This window comes from Xiphophorus maculatus, chromosome 7, assembly GCF_002775205.1.
Source record: "Xiphophorus maculatus strain JP 163 A chromosome 7, X_maculatus-5.0-male, whole genome shotgun sequence".
NCBI classification, from domain to species: Eukaryota; Metazoa; Chordata; class Actinopteri; order Cyprinodontiformes; family Poeciliidae; genus Xiphophorus; species Xiphophorus maculatus.
Window position 1 is genome coordinate 10,930,022 of NC_036449.1, and position 24,452 is coordinate 10,954,473.

At 42.3% G+C, this 24,452-nt stretch overlaps 1 protein-coding gene across 2 annotated transcripts in view; it reads left to right on the forward strand.

The window, feature by feature from the left end:
* Positions 1 to 12,403, forward strand: part of bcor (BCL6 corepressor) — a 41,590-nt gene extending 29,187 nt beyond the window's left edge. For both annotated transcript variants that reach the window (XM_023336317.1, XM_023336318.1), the window contains 5 exons: positions 7,025 to 7,191; positions 8,163 to 8,308; positions 9,911 to 9,988; positions 11,025 to 11,178; positions 11,274 to 12,403. In XM_023336317.1, the coding sequence (XP_023192085.1) occupies positions 7,025 to 7,191; positions 8,163 to 8,308; positions 9,911 to 9,988; positions 11,025 to 11,178; positions 11,274 to 11,604 (876 nt within the window). In that variant the 3' untranslated portion in view covers positions 11,605 to 12,403. The remainder of the gene's footprint in view (positions 1 to 7,024; positions 7,192 to 8,162; positions 8,309 to 9,910; positions 9,989 to 11,024; positions 11,179 to 11,273) is intronic.
* Positions 12,404 to 24,452: the final 12,049 nt, after the last annotated feature.

Below are 24,452 nucleotides of genomic sequence, written 5' to 3' on the forward strand. Positions count from 1 at the left end.
CCTCCCACCCTTTCTTTCTTTCTCTCTCTCTCTCTCTCTCTCTCTTTCTCTCTCCCCCCTCGCTCAGGAAGCTCGTCTCTCACTGCCTGTGTGAGATAAGCCCGGGGCAGGCCCCTGGGGCTCCCACGCACACGCTTACACACACACACACACACACACACACACACACGCAGACAGTGCGCATGCAGAGACACACACCAGTTTATGCATTCTGTCCCTCCTATACACGCACACACATCCACACAGAGACACACAAGCCTGTAGCTGCACAGAGCGCTTGTCTCTCACTGGTGTTTTAGCGCCGCGAGCTCCGGGCTTATCACACGCAGGCAGAGAGATACGAGGGCCTGCGAGACGGAGGCGCACACACACACACACACACACACACACACACACACACACACACACGGCTCACATGCTGATTATGAAGCATGCAAGGAAATATGCGGAAAGAAACACCCGCTCTGACCCAATAAGCACACGCACAGACTTCCCTGACGTGTTCCTCTCCATATGCTACACCGAGAGACGACTCTTCTTCTCCGCGCTCGCTGCTACCGCCGCCGCCGCTGTCGCACACCCACACAAACTCGCACGCGCGCACACACACACAGACACGCAGAGCTGCGCGTTAAACGTGTCGAATAACTTCGTGCACAGACGTACGCACGCGGACTAAAAAAAAAAAAGAAAACGGGGTTGGAGAAGCGCGGTTTGTTGGCTCAGGCGTCCCTTTTGTGTGAAAACCTGTACACGCAGCAGAACGCAAGAATTGTCGCGCGTGCGTGCGTGCGTCAACCCAGCGCGTTCCGTGCAGCTCCCGAAGCCCCCCGTCCCCGGCACCGTGCATATTTCATGTTCATTTAGTTTCGCAATCCGTGCCTCTGCACATGAAAGCCCACTCTCTCTGCCTTCCTTCCTCCCTCGCTCTCTCGCTCGCTCGCCTTTTATTCTCGCCGCTCGCTCTGCCTCGCTCGCTGAGCATTTGAAATGCTAATGAGGAGAGATTCTGCGGATGTCTTCATCCCTCTCGCGGCGCTGATCGGGGGGCCCCTCAGCTCTGCCCGCTGAAGGCTCAGATAAAGGTACAATCTGTCATTTATTCTCCTCCGGTGAATCGCTTCTGAGCTCGGCTGTCAGATCGATGCGATCCAAGCAGAAGACAAAAGTTCGGTTTCACCTGAAGCGCCCTGTTGGACCGTCTTCTGTGACGGCGAAACTTTGAAGGGAAGTCTGTGCAGTGGCGGGGTTTGGTTAATGTAGAAAGGCGCAATTGCTTCAAAGGTCATCAGACTGACGGCAGATGGTCTGATCTAAAGGAGTATTGAGGACAATCTGCCATAACAAGGTTTTAAAAAGTTAATATTTTAGAATATAAACTTAAATAAAACTACATTACTGTTGGAAAGGTATTTAAGCATCTTTAAAGAAAGTTCCCTCTAGCTGAATGGAGTGTAGATAATAACCCAGTACTGCCCCTCCCCCACCTGTTACTGCGCACTGCGAGTTGAAACGATGCTACCGCACTTTCTCCTCACTTTCAGGAAAGCCAAATTCTGCTGTTCTGATATATAATCGCCATAAAAAATCGAGCCCGTCTCTGAACTGCCTCTGTGTGTTGATAAATCACGGATCACGCTGGCTACGCATGTGATCGCTTAAAAAAAAAAAAAAAAAAAAAAGTAAAATGAAACCAACTTCTCAGAAATCAAACAAAGCACAGAGAGAAACTGCATGGTCTAAACAGAAAATAAGTGTAAAACGTCGTTCATTTGAAATAGTAAGCACGTCAGCGGTCACATTAGTTTTCTGCTTTCTACTGAAGGAACTACCCTCTGCTGAAATCCAGCTATCTGTCTTGTTTTGCAGTAATTCAGAGCTTCTTGGTGTATGCGCGAAAGAACCCGTGGTCATCTTAGTTTGTTTTCGCCCTAAATCCCCCTGCCAGCTGCTTTCACTGACAGCTTGTCATGGCTACATCGCAGCAGCATCGAGCGCGGGAAGCCTACTCAACCTACTCCCATCCCCCCTCTGTGTCGACTGTTGTGGGACCGTGACTAACTTGCTCGGAGGAGGGCTGACTTGAACCCCCCTCCCCCCACTCTATCTTGGTACGGACACAAGAGCTGATGAAAAGCAGTCTAAATTTATGTTTTGTGTGTTTTGAGAAAGAGTCTGATGCTGAAAAACTGCAAAGGGAAAAAAAAAAAATCCACCATATTATTCATATGACTAATTTCCTCTCATTTCCAGTATACATACATATATATATATATATATATATATATATATATATATATATATATATATATATATATATATATATATATATATATATAGATGAGAGTTTCCTCAGATAGTTTTGACCCTCACCCACTTGTTGCTGCACACTGCTGAGCAGCTGGCAGAAAAAAACTGGCTGCTTAGATATAAATGAATGTGTTTGGGTCGTGAAAAATACAGTCGTGCGTAGAAGCTAAAAGGCACCACTCATCACCATTTCCGATAGGAGCAGCTTGTGTTCAGCAGCCTGGACCCCTGAGCAGATAGCCCAACTAATTTAACCAGCCATGACAAGCTGTCAGCTTTTTATACTCCAAGTGGTATTCTACGAATAGTAGAACAAAAAAGGGACAATATTTGGTGCAATAAGCACTTCAGAACCACTGCTAAATTTTGGGACTATTTATGGTTGGACAACAGCCATTCCGATCATTTTCCATTTTAAATCAATGCTTAGCTAGTTTCCTTTTCGGCAGTGTTTGTAGTTTGCATGTGTAGATTGGTCTTTGGCTCTTGAAGTAATTTACGTACAGACGGAAATGTGAATATTTGGACTGCACAGATTAAAGGCAGTCCTGCTGCAGATAAGCCAGAGCTGTACTCATGGAATTGGCTATAAGGGAAGACCTTTACACACTTTTACCGCCTATTTAGATCAGAGGATATCATTCTTTTTACTAGTGTTTTCCTCATATCTATATGATATTCTAAGTTTGTTACAATTTTGTATTTGCCTGTATTACAGAAGAGAGACCTTAACAACATAAATCCCTTTGGAAATTGTGTTTCCTGATGGGGATTTTTAACAATACAGCCACAAAATGATTGTTTAAAAGCCTTCTGTTGCCATCAATTTATTTCCATTTCCATAGCCCAGTTTTACATGCTGGGGTTTAATATGAGTAAGACTCTGGTACTAATAATCGACTTATTTTTTTAATGATTTATTATTTTTTTTTAAAAATCTGCAAATGATTTTATTTGGACTAAAGCAAGCGCTTTGAACAACGAGGCTGCGCAGATTAATTTGTTTTCAGAGCCGGGCTCAAGAGGCCATTCAAGGAACTTAAATGGATTTTTTTTTTCTTTCTCCACTTTGGTGTTTGCTTCGCTTTCATTACCCCGAAGTCGCCGCCGAGCGTCGACATGGAAACGTCCAAACAGGCTTATACCTGGGAGCTGGAAAGTTGGCGAGCAACCAGGTTTAGCAGTCAGCAAGCCGTCATCCCGAGCTTTCACCAACTTCTTTTTGTTTTTTCTTTTTGTTTTGTTTTTTGCCTCAGTGGCTGTCTGACGTGCCACCAGAACAGACAGTGACTCATATTAGGCCCCTTGAATCACTCGTTTGCATGTGGATGAGGGGGAATACGTGGCGCAAATTACTGCTTGAAAAGGAGGGCATTTATCACGGCAGCCAGAGGTGACTTTTCTCTCTCTCCCTCCCCACCCTCCAACACCCCACGCCCCTCCACACACACTTTTCTCCCCTTTTTCTTCTCAGCTTTGTTAATAGAATCTGAGTGGCTCAGTGTTAGATTAATTAACTGTGAGATCATCATCAGCGGCGGCAGCGGCAGCGCCTTCAGTCTCACTGAATCCTCACCCCACCCACACGTTTCACTTTTCCGAGCACGCACCAACTTTCCTTTTCGCCGGAAAACTCCAGTCTGGCAGATTCGCTCATGCATCACCTACACATGTGACACGCATCCAACGCAGGCAGCGCCGGAAGGGGTTAAACGTCTGAGTGATGCATTGATTGCAGGGGAGCGCGGGGAAGCATTCTAGAGTGGGAGATTAGAGGACGGAGCGCGAGAGAAGAGAATAGAGGAAGCAGTGGAGCGGAGGGGAGGTGGAGGGGGGAGGTTGTCTCGTTTTACTGCGGAGGAGTGTGTGTGTGTGTGTGTGTGTATGTGTGCTCGCGTCTGGCGGGAAGCCGGGGCTTTCGTGCTAAGCTCCTCGCTCTCTCCCAGCGATATTAAACACGGCTCCGGAGGTTTAGCGCTGCGCCTCCTCCACAGCCACACGCGTCAGCAGCACAGAAACACACACACACACTTTGGCACGCTGCATATCAACACTCCCTAGCCGTCAGTCTCTCTAACACTTGCTCTCACTCTTACACACACACACACAACACACAACACATGCATAGAGCGAGTGGAATCCCCCAGAGGGGAGCTTCGGCACAGCGCTCCTGAATCTCTCTCCAGCAGGCAAACAGAGTGTTGGCAGCGAGAGAAAACCAGTTGGAGCGTCTTCCCACCCTCCCCTCGTTTCTCCACGTTCACTCTCACTCGCTCACTATTTTCTCCCACTCCGGATTTCCACTTCTACCTCCTCTTCTTCGGCATCATCTCTCCGCCCTGGTTTCACTCCCCTCACACACGCACACACACACACGCACGCACACCCCACCCTTTCATCTCTTGTTATTATCAGCTGTGGCCCCGAAGGACGGCCCCGGCAGATTTCCTCCACGGATTCATTCATCTGTCATCTGCCGGGTTGTGCTGCCTCTCGTCCCCTCCGTCCTCTGCTCGTCCCTCCCGTCCATCGGCCTGTTTTCTCTCTCCACTGCCGTTTTTTTTTTTTTTTCTCCACCCTCCAAGCGCTGAAAGGGTGGGGAGAGGGAGCGCGATAAACACTTGGACTTAGATGGCTGGCCAGAATTAGCATAGAAATGGAGGCTTGGTGTCGTCTACCCAGGTTCAGATGAGCCGCTTTGGCTCCCCACGGCAACAGGACCGCTTGCAGAACGGAGTATGAATGCATCTGGATAAACGAGCCTTGCATTCACATGCATATATAAATATTTAATAACGGAGCGTTTTTTTTTTTTAGGATCCTGAAACACGACGAGGGTGCGGGGGAAGGCCATTTAGAAATAGTTGGATTTCCGCATCTTTTTTAGTACTTTCGTGTAAAAATGTAATTTCTGAGGAGGTGAGTTAAAAGAAAAACACGTAAAAACCAGATTCCTTCCACCCCCAAATTCACTGGGTTTTTATTTTATTTTACTCATCTGCTCTAAATAAAAATGTTCTCACTGTTTTATTTAAAACGATGACGTCAGATGAACATTATGTTACCAACTGTCTTAAATTTTGTCTGATTGTTTTCCAAGTCCTTTGGTTATGAAGTTTAACGTCTGGATAATATCTTTGCTTCATTTCTCACATAATAACTTTTTTTTAGTTTGTTTTCCTTTATCAACTGTTACAGATACTGACAGAAGACACATACATTTGCACTCATTTAAAAAATAAAAAAGGGTAATTTATCTGCTTTTGGCCTCTAGACCTTCTCAGATCAAGGTTTTACTCTAAACCTGTAGTTCAGAGTACTTAAGCCTCTATTTTAAGTTATTACAAACAATATAAAGGCGTCACAGATCACAAAGTGTGCTTCAAAGAATCTGTTTATTGTTGAATAATCCGCTCCAGATTTAACCCTAACAGTTTGTTATGGGTTTTGAAACTGACCTGAGCTAAGTTGATCCAGATGCCTGCAAAGATCAGTGGAATAGCCCTGCACCCTACCGCCGAACAGGAATCCAGCTTGTTGTCTCACGACTAGTGTGGATTTTTATTTTTTATTTTTACGAGAGGGGTGTAAAAACTTATGAGAAACGTGTCATTTCACAGTGGAAAATTCGCAGGAACCATGATCTCTCCTTTCAGTCGACACGGATTTGTTCAGGAAGCAGCTCGGCTGGAACTGCAGCAGCAGAAGGTTCCGTTTTCCCCACCACCAGCCTCAGCTGCACGTCTCTGCCTCACAGAAAAAAACAAACAAACAAAAAAACATCTTAACTTATTTGTAACTCCTAAGCTAATCAATGGCTGTGTATAAATGCGTTTGCGCTTTCACGGTGCACAAAAAACGCTGGTCTTTGGCGCAGGCATACTCAATGGTTTGTGGAGAGGATCTTTGATTGTATGGAAAACAGAGAAAATTCGTGCAAGTCTGCTTGAATTTTTTGAAGCTTTGATTTGGGAGTTTAATGTATGATTTTACATGTCTAATCCAAAACAAACAAACAAAAAAAAAAAACAGCATTTATGCTTATTGAAATCACTTTAAGCATGTGCTTCTCCGCAGGCTGCATGTTAATAGCGTAGAAATTCTCCGTCTGACCCAAGCAGACCTTGTATCCACACGCTGCCCAGAAGCTTCCTGTCTCTGTTTCCTCTCTGCCTAATGGCGGCAGACGCTGCTCCCGTCCAATAAAGACCATTCTGACTACTTAGCGCCGGACGCCCAACTGTCACAGCCTTAGACCAGAGAAAACGCTTCCAGCTCTTAAGCGCCTCCATCAAATCTCTTTGTTCCGCTTCCATTATGCCGCGCTCGGAGCCCAGCCATTGTAGCTGGCTGCCACGGCGGCGTCCGGGCCCCAATCACGCTGCACACACAAACACAAAGGCGCGCGCGCGCACACACACTCACTCGTACGTGCGCGAGCAGAATCTGGCAGGCAGAGCGCAGTTGAGTCACTCTCGGGCTCCTCGATGCGTTTGGCGCCAGCTCCGGTATTATGGAGCGTTTGTGCGCCTCTGCGTATGTTTGTCCGGCACAAGAGCACACTCAGTTCTTCCTCTCCCGTCATTCCTCTCCCACAGGAACCGTAAAGGGGAAAGGCTGCGACTGCTCGTGCGTACTCGTTGTCATCACGCGTAGAGAAACACCCTCTCGCGCTGAACAGCGGCTCACCGTTTTGTTTTGCCGTCTCTCTCAGGAGGTGGTGCTGTACTGCCTGGAGAACCGAGTCTGCGAGGTCAACCACAGAGACTACGCGGGCTACTGCGCACTCCACGAGGCGTGCGCCCGGGGCTGGCTCAGCATCGTTCAACATCTGCTGGATTATGGCGCCGACATCAACTGCAGCGCACAGGACGGGACCAGGTAAATTAAAAAAGAAACGCTTCCCCCACCCTCTCTCTCTCACTCATTCCCCTCCAGTGTATTCAGTGCCTATTCTTCTACGTAAAAACAGCTGCAGCTCTGTCAGAGTAGATGCTGAGCTTTTGTATATAACAAATTTCAATTGTTGCCACAGAATTATATATAGTTCTAGACTTTAACTGGGCTATTTCATTGGATGCATAGATTTTGATTAAGACTATTTTGATGTAGCTATAGCTACAGTTAAAGGTCATGAACCTCTTTCCTCCTTCAGGTTTGTTGTCCTGCATTTCCCATCTTCCAAGTTAATATCATCATTATTAGAGCTGAAGAAAAGCATTCCCACAGCATGATGCAACCGCCACCATGTTTCCAGGGTCATGTTACATTTTAGAGATGCACTGATCTGATATTAATATCTGTATTGGTCCCAATATTGGGGGGGAAAAATGTTTTTCATTGGCTGTTATACTCGTAATTGTACTATAAAAGTTGTTTTTACATGTTGATCAAGCTTGTGGAGCAATTTGTGTATTTAGGTGTGCTGTACTGGGTCAGAGTTGTCAAATAAATTTGTAATGCAGTCCATCTAAGTCTGTGTTTTTAAAAAGGAAACATTTTAAGAAAATTCAGCACTGTTTTTCTGTATCGGATTGGTATCGGCCGATACTAAACCTCAGATATCCGTATCGGTATTGGAAACGAAAAAAGTGGATTAGTGCATCTCCATTATATTTAAGGGTATCTGAGTAAAGAGGGGCAAAGGCAAAATGCAGGAAAGGACAAGGCTTATTAAAAGCAACCGTAATTTTCAGATTAAATCGTTTTAAACTGGAATAAATAAGGTGTATGTTATGGGGGCAAGGCAGGTTAAAGGAGCATAAATATTAATGACACATGCTGTAATTTCTCACCAAGCCCCCCCTGATCCCGTGTAACCTCTGTCTGTGCATCATCGTGCGTGTGTTTAGACCCATCCACGACGCTGTGGAGAACGACCACCTGGACGTAGTGCGGGTCCTGCTGTCGTACGGAGCCGACCCCACTCTGGCCACGTATTCTGGCCGCAGCCTGCTGAAAATGACCCACAGCGATGGCATGGAGCGTTTCCTCACCGGTGAGTGTTGTTTACATTTTCAAACAGAACTCTAGCGTAAGGATATTAAGGTTCCAAGAAAAAGGGAGCACACAAATGTGTATGTGGACATTTTTCTAAACGGACCTTATTGTATTGAGTGGCAACAAACCCAGAGAGAGAGAGTTGCACGTGATCGGCACAAAAACATAGCTTTCTCAAAAATTTCAAAAAGTGGAAACTTAACCAAAATCAAAATGTTTCCGGACTTTTCTTTTTCTCTGGTCTGAACAGACTGGGATTAGAAATCAAATGCCTTTAATTTAATTTAAATGAGAATAATAGTAATTTCAGCTGCTGAGGGAAGAAGCTCAGAAGAGTGGCGATCAGGGTTAGGGCCGGGGGTAAACGGTTTAAAAGCTTGGTCACCAACCCTGTTCCCAGTGCCCCCCCATGCCTGCTCTCTCTGTTTGCTGTTCTTTCACTGCTCTGACCTCTGCTCAACCTGCTGGCAGGACTCCCTCTCTGTAAATCCTCCTCTTCCACCTCGGAGCAGCAGCAGCTCCACACGTCCATCTCTGTCATCTCATCTCCCCTCAGGCGCCCGCCTCCTCCGCTCCGCACTCCTCTCCCCTCCCTCGGCCACCTGTTAGACAGGGATTCTCGGCTCGCCGGGGTGCGTGCTGCCGCCGCCTCTCGGCTCCTCTATCTGGTTACCAAGCAACGGCCACTGTGTTTGCTCGGCGTACGTGCGGAGGGGGGGAAAAAAAAAAGGCTTCGCTCTGGCTGGAGAGCGCCTGTCGTTTCGCACGGCAGCCTCGCTGGAGTCTGACACGCTCTGTGTTTGGAGTTTGTGTGTGTGTGTTGTGAGGGCTCGTCTGGATGTTTATAGTTAAGTTGAGTCAACACGGCTCTGTGTGCGGGAGGAGAGGGAAATGAAATCATGCTCAGCTGCCTCTCTCCGCCTGAGCGCCGAACTAGTTACGACCCGTCGCGCGAGGGAGAAAACGGACAGGTGGCGGTCGGCGTTGAATTTTGAGGCGACGGGACGGATCGATGTCGGGAGAGCTGGAGAAGATGGAGCGAGCTGCGCGCCGCCCTCCCTCCACCTGGTCCCACTCATCTGGAGGCCGTTAATCCCTCCAAACACACGCCAGACGCCCCACGCCTCAGCGCTGGCACAGAGCCTGGCTCTCGCTCTGCAAATGTGCGCGCGCGTGCTGAATACACACCGCGTTGCTTATCCAGCTCCCTCTGCTTGTTTGTTTCTCTCTCTCTCTCTCTCTGCTGTGTGTGTGCGCTCTTGCTCTGAGCGACTGTGTGTGGTTCTTGTTTGATTCCTGGCAGCCGTCTGTGGCCCCGCTCTGAACTGAGCCGGCTCTAACCCAGCAGAGACGGTCGTTCTCCTCCCCCGCCGTACAGCCCCTGGCCTCTGACCATCACCACCTCAAAACATTTCTCTGTTTGTTTTTCTTTTCACTCTCTCTCTCTTTCTTTCTCTCTCTTGACTCTCCCTCTCCCCCTCTGTTTTACTGTGCTCTTTATCCATTTGTCTTCTGTAGTCTCCAAGGGCAATTGTATTTGCCTCGTTGCCTGTCCCCAGGCGCCCGGCTCTTGAATAACAGGCTTCTCCTCTCTCCACAGATTATTTTGCTGACCTTCAGGGCCGCTCAGATGACGACCCAGGGCTTTATTGGGAGTTCTATGGCAGTGTTGTGTGTGGTGAGTACTGATCAGCGCTCTGTCTGTCCTGTAATGCTTAAAAACGGTGTAGTTCTACCGCGAGGAACCTTTTATCTCCCCCTGGCCTTGGGTTGAGTGCGTTTCCACTCTGTCTGCAGGGATGTTGCTGCTTCAGTTTTGTTCCAAAACTGTGAGACTAGACCTGCCTTCATCTCAGATGTACAGCAGTTATGGTTTAAAACCTGAGTAAAGTCACTTCAAACTAAAACTGGGCCGATATCGACTACCGAGTGTGAGACTACAGAAAGACGCTTCTGTTTTTGGAAATAAAAATCTACAATTTTCAGCACTAAAACCGATGGATGGTTTAAAGCGATTACACTCTACAACTTACGCGGAGTAACTTGAAAACTCATCGAAAGATTCGTCTATTCAGATGCAGTCTTCCGAGGCAGTAATTACACTGTGAAACAGAATTAAAATCTCTTAAAAACCTGAGGTGATTAACCGCGTGTAGCTTTCATATTTGTGGGAGTTTTAGTTGTTTTTATTTGGGCCTGGAACATAAACAGAGAAAAACATTTGTACGTTACTGGTTTAAGTCCCTAAAACTGATCTGAGCGCAACGTTTACTCTCTTTGAAGTCTCAGATGATCCACGCTTCATTGAACTTATTGAATCGATATTTTTTGGCTGATCTTATTAACATAAACTCTTGTTTAAAATGAGTTTCTGGGTTTAAATATTACTTGCAAGCAAAAAATAGCAATTACTCCCATAGCAATTTTTTAAAGATATCTGAAATTATTTATGAGTATAAACAAAAAGATGAAAGATTTCTGAAAAAAAAAAAAACTCAACTTGTAGTTCAGTGTAGTCAAAAGTATAATCTGGTAATCTCTTTGGGGCTTAATTTAGAAACTAAAACATCACCAGAAACTGCCGTGGGAGCTGCAAAAGGTTCTTGCAGTAGGGACACACCGTTTGCTCCGTCAGCAAACCTCTTCTAATCAAGGCAGCTTGTTTACGACATCGATAATGACGATGCCAACTCATGTTGTTGTTTGCATGTCAGAATCTGCCGAAGAAGGTGGTGTTTACAACATCCTGGCAGACGCCCCCGGCCCAGACAACGAGGACGAGGACGAGAAAAGGGAGGTGTTTGAGTTTGAGTTCTCTGACCGACCTCTGTTGCCGTGCTACAACATCCAGGTGTCCCTCTCCCAGGGGTGAGCTTTGATCTCTGAAGCAGACATCACTACTTATTTTTTATAGCCTCCGCCCGCTCTCATTCCTCAACTTCTCCCTCCCGCCCCTCTTTCAGACCAAGAAACTGGCTGCTGCTGTCCGACGTGCTCCGGCGCCTGCGCATGTCCGCCCGCGCCTTCCGACAAGCCTTCCCCCACATGGAGGTCGTGACGGTGGCCGAGGCCGAGTTCTACCGGCAGGCGTCCCTGTCGCAGCTCTTCTCCTGCCCGGAGGAGCTGGAGGGCTTCCACCCGGACAGCAAGGACCTGCTGGACCTGGTGGAAGACAGCGCGGAGCTGGCCGCTCTGCTGGGCTCAACACTGGAGTGTCTGGACGACCGCTGGGACCACCAGGCGGACAAACTCAAGGATAAAATGAAGGCGGCGGGCAGGCTGGCCTCATCCTGACCTTGTTCCTCACCGAGTGGCGTTTGCTTTAGAACCAATCAGAGGTTACAGATATGCCTTAGCGTGACCCTTAGTTCTCTCGGCTTCGGCCCGGTCCCGGACCAGCACTGGTGCACTGTACAGACAGACTGACCCACCGGCTGACTGGGCTGCGGAAACATTTCTCTCTGTTAACTAAGGATCGACACATTTCTGACTCAAGAGACTTAATAATGGTCTTATTTTTATAAATTAATATATGTATAAATAAATATATACAGTATATATGATATGGAGAGCTTTTTGTCCCCCCCCCTTTGTGACGTTGCTCACTGCTCCTCTGAAAGCTTTTTTTTCCTTTTTTTTAATTGAGCAGTCGTGCTTTCAGCGACTGAACGGAGTGTGTGAATGTACAGCGCACTGTGCATGTTTCATTGTACAGAATAGTTCTGAGGCTGTGCAGTTCAGTCTGATATTTGTGTTTATAGAAAGCACATGATGTCCATTTTTTTCCCTCCCCTAGTTCTCAAACTTTAGTGCTCGCTTGAGCCTCAGGGGCTACTTTGTTGTAATTTTTTCTTTTTTTTTTTCCTTTTAAGTTTTCTTTTCAGGCTGTAATTTAAACGTTCGAAACTGCAAAACTGTTTGTATAATAAAGTTTTAAGATGGTGTTGATATTCCCCCTGTGGCACAGAGCTTGTATATAACGGGGAAGGCTACTGCAGTACGGTCATTTTTTTTTTTTTTTTCTCAGCGTGTTCATTTTTGTTTTGTTTTGTTTTAACTTTGTAATTAAAATATCCCATAATTTGTATTTATATTTTACAAAAGAAGTTGCTTTAAAATAAATATACAAACTGCAAGTTGAACCAAACTCCCAGTTTTTGTGTCATTCATTAATCTCAGATGTCAGCTTCTGATGCGTGTCAAAACCGCTTTTCATGCCTAATTACCCAGCATGTGACCGCGGTGTGAACACGGTGCTATATTGCCCCCTCTTGGAAAATGGATGCCTGGCAAGTTATTGCCGCGGCCTTGAAAGATCACTGCCGCCTCTCTTTCGACTAGAAGCGGAATCTGTTAGTCTCAAAGCGCCCTCTGGTGGACAGAACCGAAAACAAATTCTAAATGAGACTAGTGGAAAATCCGGTCTCCAGAGTTGAAGTTTATAATAATAGCCTTTAATTTGGACCCAACAATAGCATCTTAAAGAGACAAAGGAGCATGTTGTGTCTTCACCTGTATTGTGAAAGAAGTTTTTAAATCTCTCATGTCCTGTGTTTGCTATTTTGAGATAGAAGACTGCTAAATACCTTTTGCATGTCTTGCCTGAGTTAAATATATTAGTTGCTTTCTTCTGAATCAAAGTGACAAACGTATGACGATTTGGGGCCTTTTCCTGATTTACTCCACAAAGGTTTAACTTAAAAATATGCTTGATGCTGTAGGATTTTATTTTATTTTTTACCTGGGCCTGAGTAAGTCTCATGCAGTAATTTTCCATTTTAAATCGTTACCCTTTTCTTGTCTGTTTTGTTTCTACAACTTGACTCAAGCACAGGATAAAACAAAATGTTTGAAACCTTTTTAAATTTGTCATTTAACACAGTAAATAACCCAACACATGCTGCTACTGTGACCATTTTATTTTTTGCATCTTTATTAAAAAAAAAAAAGCAAAGATGAGGTAATTGGAAACGCCAGATAAAGAGCATCTTTTCCTTGCAGGGATTCATGGTACCATGGTTCTGTCTGTCTCTGTTGCCCTGTGATGGACTGGCAACCTGTCCAGGTTGTACCTGCCTCTTGCCCAAAATGTCTCACTGGAGATAGGCACCAGCACCCCTCCTGACCCTTTATGTTTATAGAAAGCACATGGGATAAAGGTGTAAGAAAATGGTTGGATGGTTTAGTGGTACCTCCTAGGAAGGACTCATCACGGACTGTTTTTGGTTCATTCAGTTGGTTGAACCAAATGCAGCTTCTCCACATAGATTAGTCACACACACACACACACACACACACCCCCCCCCACACACACACACACACACACACACACACATAAATACATATATTTCACATAAATTACTTTATTGTTCATTTATTTATTTTTCTGGAACCTGAGTACAAATTTCGTACCACAAACCCAAGCTGGTATGACAATTAAAAAAATAAAGTCCCTGAAATCCTTGAAGTTGAAGAGCTTTGTGAACTACTCATGGGTTCATTGGACTTCATCCAATAATCCACTCTGGATTTATCTAACAGTGATTGGCTGCACATCTTGAGTAATCTGTTTTCCTCTGTCATGACTTTAGGTCAAAGGTTGCAACACTGAAAAACCTTTGAGTAGTGTACCGTCACTCGAATGAAGTGGTTAGAATCCGAACCCATGGGCGTAAATCAAGGGGAGGTCGGGGGTCTGGACCCCCTCAAAGAAATCATAAAACAAACTTTTGTTTTTAAAACAATATCAATAAAAAATGCAATAGAAACAAAGAACAAAGTAAATCTGCCATTTCTCTAAGAAAAAAAAATATATATTTTTTTAGGCCCCACCATTGTTAGAACAATGGTTCAGTCTGAAGTGTAGGAGGAGCAACAGCAGGCTCCTAGCCGCTTAAGTGAGGAGGTAGCTGTGGCTATGCAGCACAACTAACAACCCTCCTGTAAGTAAATACTTAAAGCAAAAGACATGTAAACACCTTCTATTTGTTTTCACTGCTCAATAGGAAGAAGCACATTAACAGTAAGAATCAGACTGCAGTTTGCAATTTTATTACTTTGGCTTAATCATGATAAACTGCCTTGTTATGCTTTGGAAATCAAAACTAGCAAAACTGGCTACATTGCTTTCATAGACTTGGTTCCTTTTTCTGTGGAAGGTAGCCAATATTTCAATTATATTTAGCTCTCTAACTCTTATTTTAATAGGAGTTTGAAATGGGAGAGAGCGGCTGAGCATTACCACTACTGACAACTCTGTACGGGAGCAGAGGGGCTATTGCAGCTGACAAAACATAAAGTATGCCTTTATTTCTTATCTTCAGTGTAGAGCCTTTAAAACCAATAAAATCAGATTTTGTTTCTAGAAAACTCTGGTGCTGACCTGGTGCCCAGCCATCCAGGACATGCGGGGGGACAAAACAAAACAAAAAAAGTTTAAAGCAACTTAAGTTAAATTTCAGTAACGCATAACATGTATTGTACAGAAGAGGATTAGGGCCACCGACAAAAAAAGTCCGAATTCTGAGATTAAAGTCAGAAAGTCAGAATTCTGACTTTAAACTCAGAATTCTGACTTTAATCTCAGATTTCTGACTTTAAACTCAGAATTCTGACTTTAATCTCAGAATTCTTTTTTTTCTTTGGGTGGCCCTAATCCTCTTCTGTAGTATTGAGAACCACTGCAATAAATCAATATTTGAGCAATTTTATTAAGTGGAGTCACTCATTAAAACTTTTCTTTAGTCAGAGCCTTACATTTTTGTAATGATGTAGCAGAGACAAGATTAGTGACACCGAACCAAACTCGTATCTGAGCGACGTTTGAATCTTAGTTTGACTTCTATGGGTCTCCGGTTGTTTACTGAGAAAAACACATTTGATATGCATTGCTACATACTGGTAATTTTGGTCCTGCAGCTTGAACACACACACACAAAATATAAACCACATTTTACGTTACATTTGACTGCAACTTTGCCGACCCCCCAAAATCACTCTTCAAAAATGCCCGTTTATTGTCCCCTAGCCCTCAATAATGAGATGGGATTTACTCCCATGTCCAAACCCATTTCAACCTTCTTTTCAGATATCAGTGGATGTTACAAATTGCCTAAAAATGTGGTCATACAGTCTAGTTCTACACCACTGAATGCTAAATAAATGATATGAACTAAAGTATTTATATACTTTACGTTGAAGTCGGCATGTATGAAAATGAACGTGGCATGAAAATTTGCGCAAATATACGCAAACTTTTGACCTGCTGTGAAAATGTGCGGCAGCCACGCAAACTTTTTCTGTTAACCAACTACAAAGCGTTAAAACTCACCTAAATACACCGAAGTCTGACTACATTCAGTGCTTTTTATTACGAGTGTAATAATTTTCAGTTTGTCTGCGTTACATAAAGATGTAACGCATGCGCCAAAGCGCATGAAAAGCATCTGCGGGGTAATTTCATTCCGTCTGAAAAAGAAAAGGCGGGGTAGGAGATTAACTCCAAACAGGTTTGATTATATGTAAGGTGATCAAGGTGTGTATACAATCACACGGATACAAGTAGTTGCGCAAAGGTGTGCTGAGTAATCGTGGAGCGCTTTTTCTCTGATGGAGAACATTGCCAGTCTAGGGATTCAGAGGGAGCGGGTGTTCAGAGACCACGTTGATCTGCTGGGAAATGTTGATTTATCATCGCTTAAATTGCCCACGCTGATCATCCTGGAAACTGAGCAAAACTTCAGGAGTTGTGCGTTACCGGTGCAACTGCAGTCAACCATGCCCGCTCTGTTAATGCGCCTTTGTGGACCGAAAGCATCTCTGCTCTGCAAATACAACTCATGCACATGATTTCTCCATTTAGAATAAACGTCCACATTCCCCACTCAAAGGACTCCGACACGCTGTCTGTCTTTAAATCTTGCCTGTTTGAACTCTACAGTTCAAACAGGCATTTGCACGTTTGAATCTCTTTTTTTTTTTTTTGGAATTTTTCCTGTAAAATGTATTTTTTGTGAGGTGACCTTGTTTGCTCTGAGAGCACATTTTGAATAAAATACAAATATTTATACTGCTACAAATAAGGACGATGCCATGGTTATTGCTGCAAGTGGTTGCAGACTTCCAGGTATTTCTAATTTACATATGTATTTATGGGTGGGGACAGGGCGGACCAGCAGCTGCGCTCCATTTCCCGCAAATATGTGCATACGTACATTACGGCTGTTGCTGAACTCCTCAGTCAGCCTCAGCGAACAAAAATGTACAGACCCTCCACCCGAACTGCAAGACCAGTCATAAGTACAAAGACAGATGCCATTTCACTACTTCAAACATTTCCTGAAACTACCCCATCAGAGACCCAATCCCCTCTGAAGGGCTGGTTCACAGTAAATACCTTTGATAGTAAACAGGCATGTTACTTTAGGCTTTCCCTGAACTTCCAGATTGTGCTAAATGGGTCAGTTGACGCGTCGCGGGAGGCGTCTGTCCATGACACCACAACTTCCACTTGAGAGAAAATTCCCCTTCAATTCTTTACTTTTACAAACCTTTAATATCCTAAGAATTAGGATTTTTACCTTGAACATCTTGAATCAACATGGAGACTCTTGACACAAGTTAGGTAGGAATCTTTGACTATATTCCTGTTTAAATAATAACAACCAAACACCAAAATCATCAGAGAAACTTCTGTGTATTCATCAAAAATTTGAAGACATCTTATACTGTACATGTGAAACAATCTTTCTTTAATTTCTCTATCACAACAAAAAGTACCACTGTGTGAAGTGTGTCAGTACAAAAAGAATGCAGTTTAATCATTTTGATTATGTGTATTCAGAAACCATAAATCTGCAATAATCTATTGTTGTTCGTTAAAAAGGGAAGTTGGTTTTAGTGAAACTCTCATTGCTGAGTTTGGCCATCACACATCTTCTGCCTCAGGGTTGTGATTCAGTATTTAGGGGATGTGAAGTTCAAATCTTTCACTGAAATGTGTTCTGCATATAAATTAAAGAGCTGGTTTGGATGAGTTGCAGAGATCTCACAGATCCTAAATTTAATATCCATACAAAATCTAACAAGTATTTAAAGGTGCACCAGTCAGATGGAGGTTCCTAGTTTTCTTTGAGGTCTGTTCTAAACCTCAAAGGTTTGGGTCTGATTTGTGTTGTCTTTTTTTATTATCCTTGTTTCAACTTTGTTTTTATTCAACAATTAAAATCTAAAAACAAAAATACATAAAACTAAATGCTGTACCAGAAAATCGTTATCGTTTTACTTTTTTCAATGTACCCTTTGCCAGAAGTGGAAAAGTTGTACGTCCCCACAAGATGGCAGTAGACCACTGAATAGGGACATATACTGACAACAGGCTTTTCTCACTGGAAAAATGGAATCTAGAAACAATCTAACTATAGGAAAAATATTTTACTGTCTCTCTCTCTCTCTCTCTCTATCTCTCTTTCTAAAAATGAAGCACAAAGGTTTTTGTGCAAAAGTTTGCGTTTTTAATACTTGAACACTGAATTCTGGAGGAATGTATGAATGAGGAAAAAGGAGAAATAAACTCCAAGTGAGCCAGCTTATGTCAGCAGGTGTAGATCTAGACAACCAGCTGTTGTTCGCCATCCTCAAACTGGATGGTGGTTCCTATTCTGGTGCTACTGTCTGAATGTCTAGTCTCTAGACAATAATTTCAGAGTCGACAGAAACAAAAACAGTTTCTTTCCATTGTTTTTGTTTCAATGTAGCCTTTGCCAGAAAGCCCTGACCAAAATTCAACAATGGTACTAATTTACCCATTACCACAGATGCAGATAGACTTTTGTTTAAAATGTCTTTCAAGTTGAGATTTTACTAGAAATGTTAGGTACAGTACAAATTATTTCTTATAAAAAGCATGTCTTTTATTAGTTTCATATTAAATAGGACCACAAACGGCTAGTAGGAAATTTTCCTCAGGCAAACGTGGTAACACCCATTCACTAAACTCAGCAAGACTTTTCAAAGAAAGTAACAAGCTAAAACATTTTTTCTGGAAAACAATTATTCCACATCTTAGGAAATCAGCTTTCTTTTATCGAGGCAAAAAATGCCACACCCTTTCAATACTTCTGATGTACAATGAGCTACAGATTTCTTTTTATGTACAAGAATCTGACTACTTTGCCTGTTAAGTTTGATTAAGATTAGTAAAAAAAAGAATCTAAGTAAAAATGTTTTATGTTTTTAATAAAAAACTACTTTTTACAGCCTACAAATATTTTCTATTTGAAAGCCTGAGTTGCAGAAACTGTACAATTCATTTATAAGAGGAGGAGCTGAGACTACACAGAGCAGTAGCTCCTTCAATCGCTCTCTGTAGGAAAGCAACAAGGTCAAAGTCACAATTATTGATTCAATTCTATCCTATATGACAAAAATTAGAGATAACATTACAATATTAGCAGCTGTAACTCAGTCAATAGCCCCTTCTACGAAGGAGACACAGCCAGACACATGGGTCATGTATTTTGTCTGATAAATAACAACAAAACAGAAAGAGAAATCTAGGCACGGTATCAAATATTTCAGCTGAGTGCTGTCTGTTAGCTCCAACAGCTACTGGACAGCTAGTGAGAACATTTTCAGCACATTGTGTTTTCAATTGCTTCGGTTTTATTCTTGCAGCTACATAATCTGACTGTCTGTTTCAGGAAGTTAAAAGTTGTAACATATCAATTTAAAGTTTGTAGTTTGACCCTTTAAAGATGGTCGTTAAATTCAACCTTTGCAATTTAAAAAGCATATTATATTAAAACATATAAGCAAAGATAGATACATTTTCTTTACCCTGATTTTAATTGCGGTTGCTGTTGGGACAACAGCACCATCAATTGGTTGATTTTCAAATTACATGCAGGTTTTCACAGAGACGTGATAGATCAGAAAAGCAACAGAAAAGCCAAATATTGCACCATGGTTGTATTAGAATGTAATATTACATTGTTGTAACTTATACGTGTGTCAGGTAGTCTACTGTGCATTTTTTAAAAATGTGTAAATTGGTGGAGAAGAGTTGACCAAGAACAGAAAAAGTTGTTAAATAATCTTGATGTTCCCCTTAAGCACCTCTTCCTATAGACCAGCAGATAGGTCATGCTGGAAGTCTCTGATAATTTTATGTGCTCATGTCTTGCAGCATTTCTTAAGCAACACTAAACTGCTATGGACAAGTAAAAAACATGAACAATGATTTAAACATCAAAGACATGAGAAATGCTATCCTACCTTACGGCTGTTACATCCTGTTTTAATCAACTAACGGCTCCAACAAAAACATTTAGAATGAATTTATTAATTCATTTCATTTTTTATTAACAATTAATTAAACAGGATTCACAGCAACCTTGTGATTAATCAGATTAACTGTTTGGCACCCCTAAAAAAACATTAAAAAAATATAAAATATATATATTATATTACATAATTGTAATATAATCTTGTATTGTTCAATGAATAAATTAAATACAATTAAATACAATTTATTGCAGCACAAAAATGTTTCACTGAAAACTCTTTGAAAACAATTAAGCACATTTATTCAATGGTGAAGAAAGCCTACCATTAAAAAGTAAAGCTTTAACGAAATCAGAGGTATCCCAATTATTTACTTCTTGGTAACAATTTGTGGAAAGCGTTTTAATAAATTCCTCTTGTACTGCAGAGCTGTAGTGAAAAGCGAGAGAAAAAACTGTTGCTTCATTAAATTTATTCAGCAAGGCTTCAGACTAAGTAGGTATACAGACTGAGGGACTTTCTGAGAGGAGAGACAATTAGAGTCTATGCGCTGCAGCTGTACCACTTGCAGACTGTATTATTTAAACCTTGGGATCTGGTTGTGGCTTCAGGTTGTGGAAGGCATCATGGGAGGTGGTGTGGTTGTGGGTTTTAAGTTTGGTGGCAGTTCTGCTAAACAACGGTTTCTATGGCTTTGATGAACAAAAAACCACTCTGAATGCAGTTTCCTGGTTGCAGGGTTAGGTTTTCCCATTGAGGACATAAACAGGAGCTCTGATGACCAATGGACCAGCAGTAAGCTAAGTGTGGAAGAAAAAACTCAATGCAACTTGTGAGGTTTGCAGTACTAAGGTGTCTTTATGCTTTCAGTCTTGGTAAATTACATGAAGAGTGTGTCCTCCCTCCAGTCAATGGATCCCATGTCGCAGCACCATGCAAAAGGAGGTAAATGGAGGTTTTCTAAAATAGTTGCTTGCTATGAAAATGACTGCTTTGAGAATCTAATTGTGTGGACCAGTGGTTCTGAAGAATTGGTCCACTATCCTTCATGTTGCAGAAGGATAGTGGACTAATGCTTGGCTAACCTCATGAAATTTTGACGATACAATCTTTAGCACAGTGTTGTAATACTCGAGACCCTTTTTGATGGTCTCATCTTGGACTCGACCGCATTTGGTCTTGGACATCAAGGACTTGGGATGAGGATTATGGGTCCCAAATACTAAGTATGAGAACCACCTAATATGATTGCCCCTAATGTAAAAAGTCATTTCTTAACTTTCCAAGATTTCATTTCAATTTCCATTAACTAGCTCTTAACATTTATTTACACAAAGTGGGAAACCAATAAAGTGGAAGTACTGGTGCCATGGACTGACGCCTCCCACAACGTGTCATTCTCTGTCACTGTTTAAAATGAATCTTTTAAACTGGAGTAACGCTTGACTCTGTCTTAAATTCTGGAAGGGTTTAGAGCACAACCTTTGCTATAATGTGGAGTATCCATTAAGATCCAAGGTTTTGATGACCCTTAAATCTGGGTTATTCAATGGCTATTAGCTTGGACTTTAAAGCTGCTGTCTAATGATGCATTCAAACTCTGAGTATTGAGACTCTGACTTGCATTCAATCTTTGGATTCATCGGTCTCAGCATGTTTCACACAGCTGCATATGAATATAACATCTCTGCAGCTGCATTTTAATATTTGTCATGATAATTATCGACTGAATATTTTCTGAAGTTGTTTAAGTTCTGACATATTTGTGAAATCAGGTGTTTAAAGTGGGCTACTTCCATTGAATTTGGGACATTTTATTTTTTTGTGCTGTACAAAATGAGATATTGAATGTCTATTACTGTATTTGGTACATTTTGAGCTGTGGACTGTATATTTAGTATTCTCCCAGCTGTTAAGAAACACATGGTGTCACCAAGATTTAAAATAACTTTTTGTCACCATTTCCAGTATATATCAAGTTGTTGAATGGAAGACATAGTCTAATTACAGGTGCATGTATAAAGTGAGGCAAGATATAAATTGTTTGTAATTCCAGAAATGGGGAAGGGAAGGACTGTTTTCTTTGGATGTGTAAATCACCAGAATGCTCTCTGTTTGTCCCAGGTCAACAAAGAATCCCATCAGCATTCCACACATATTATCACATTCCTGCAGAATACCCTACCCATAATGCACAACAAAAAGCAACTGTGTTACAATGATTCATACAATACCCTCCAACTCAGATATTTCTGCAACTTTGCTAATATTATGACTAAAAAAAGCAATAAGAACTTTGGCATAAGAAACTCTTTATCCAAGATGGAGTTTGTAGCTTTATCACTAAGAAAATAAGCTAATTTGAATCTCAAACACATTCTATGTTTATTTTTTTTCAGGTTTTATTGGCTCTAGGGGCCTTTATTTGATAGTGAATTGACAGGAAAGTGGGTAATGAGAAAGGGAGGAAGACATAACCCCTGTGCCACCACAGCACCCCAATTCCACATTTATCTTTAAATAATTTTGGAGAACAAAATTCACTATTCTTAAGCTGAAAACACTTTTCAAAACTGTAGTTGCTAACCCAAGAGAGTTATCCAGAACTAACGCCTCCATTTAGACAAAATACTAGAAACCACTGGTCAATATGATTTAGATCTAGGAGTTCTGTGACCACAGCTGCAAGGCACACTCAACAATGAGAACCTTGACGTTCTGGTTCTGATGAACCAAAATAAACCCAAATATTTCATTTTGTCTCTCAGAAATTAAGTAATTTGACTCCACTGCGCCCCCTCGGCTATTCCATCAGCAATATCTCCTCACTGCATCAGTCGATCTCCACCAGATTTTTGGTGCGTCGTCAGATAGCGCTGCCGAACAAATCGGTGCGTATCGCCTGCTTGGCGGGTGCGGGAACTGCGCGAGAGCGTCTGCAATGGCTGGCGGGCGGCGTCGCCGGAGCTCCCGCGGTCGCCATGCGGCCGGAGCGGCGCTGAGCTGCGAGGGCCGTTCGAGGCTGCTTGCAGCTTTAATTGCATTTCTTATTTAATGGAGATGCCGCAATTACTAAATTGTGTTGTTGTTGTTTTTTTTTTTTTTTTTTTTTTTTTTTTACATCCACAGAATATCTAAAACGTTTTGCACACATTTAATGAAATGGTGATCTGTCCAGGATATACCATGCCTCTCGCCAAATGACCGCTGTAGAATGAAAAATTCACTCTTTGTTCAGTCGGATTCATCTTGCAATATTTTATAAATGAGAATTAGCAAAAAGGGTGCCATGTCCTTTCACTTCATCATTACATGCCACTTTGTGTTCTTCCGTCATTAATATTCTCAGCAAAATGCACTAAAGTTTGTGTTGTAACATGAATGCATGGTTTAAATTCCACCCACAGAGCAAAAACCTATTTATTCTGTCTCTTTTATTATGGTGCAATACAAAATAAACATGTTATGTTGTCCATCACGTTTTATGACCAGCATGACGAGCAGATAAATATTGTTCTTTCGTGACTCAGACATGCAACATCGTCTTGTCTTTAGATTCATCATAGACAGACTTAAACTCAAGCAAACACAATGTCAACATGTGGGTTGTTGGAGCTGAAAACAATGTGCAAGAATTGACACAAAGCTATGAGAACTATTAATCACACAATGCCAGCAGAAAAAATGTCGGTGTGAAGTCCATTTGTGTTTTTGTTGGTGCTCATGTCTGGGTCACCTATGTCGTGATCCTGGTTAATTTGCAGCTGTATCAGTGCCAGATAATAAACTTTTCATTTGCAACACAGAAGGAGATGAGAACATAAGTATTTATGATCACTTCAGTATTTCAAAATGGAAGCAGCTGTTTACAGTCACACATATGATACAGCAACGTTGATTTGGATTAGAGTGAGACGTAAAAGAGAATTAAAAACCACCACATTTTAAGAAAATCTGCTTGGTTCTATTTATCGTTCTGTGCGACCTTGTCACTCCTGCTCAACCCTCTGCAACAACCTCAAATATGCTCGTCTGCCAGTCACTTCTTTCTTCCACTTACCAAAAAATCCTACAAAAATAAGTACATGAATCACAGGTGACAGGAATCGACAGACTGTCTGCCTCTGTTTGGCATATCCCTCACAGAATGCTTTTTCCTGAGCTACAAATGCTGAGAAAAGCAAGACAAAGCAGTCATGCATAGAAAGGAGAGATAGTAAGATGGATGCACATTGTTGCTACTACAGTATCTTTTGGATCTTAGAAACAGTTTTGTAAATTTAACTTTCCACTTCCCAGCTGATCACTTGCACTAGCAGAAAATTTGTGAAAAGAACATAGAAAGAAACATTAGTACGTTAGCTATGCCATGTCTATAAGGAACAATGTGTAAAATAGTCACCAGCAAGAACTCCCTTTAAAAACTTTAATAAGACATTCATCCAGGCATGCAGCTTAAAAAATGTTCATGGATAACTTAGAAGGTGTATTATTTTGTGCCAAATTGCTGGGTTGCTAATTTGATGAACATCCATCCATCCCTTTTCTGTACACCCTCGTCCTGAGCGGGGTTGGGAGGGGTGCTGGTGCCTTTCTCCAGCGAACCTTTTGGGCGAGAGGTGGGGTATTTGATAAACATGTCCACTGGTAATATAGAGATGAGAACAAATAAGAACCTAATTTCAAGGACTGGAGGACTCAGAATAGTCACTCTCTGATGGTCAGATGACAGAATTAGCTTTTTAAAAAGATCTTCATAATACTCATTTTAAACTGTGTGATTATCTGCCATCATGGGAAAAATCTTTTGTAGTGAAAGAAAATCTCTGGTTGCGAGCTTGATTCAGAGGTTTGTGGTC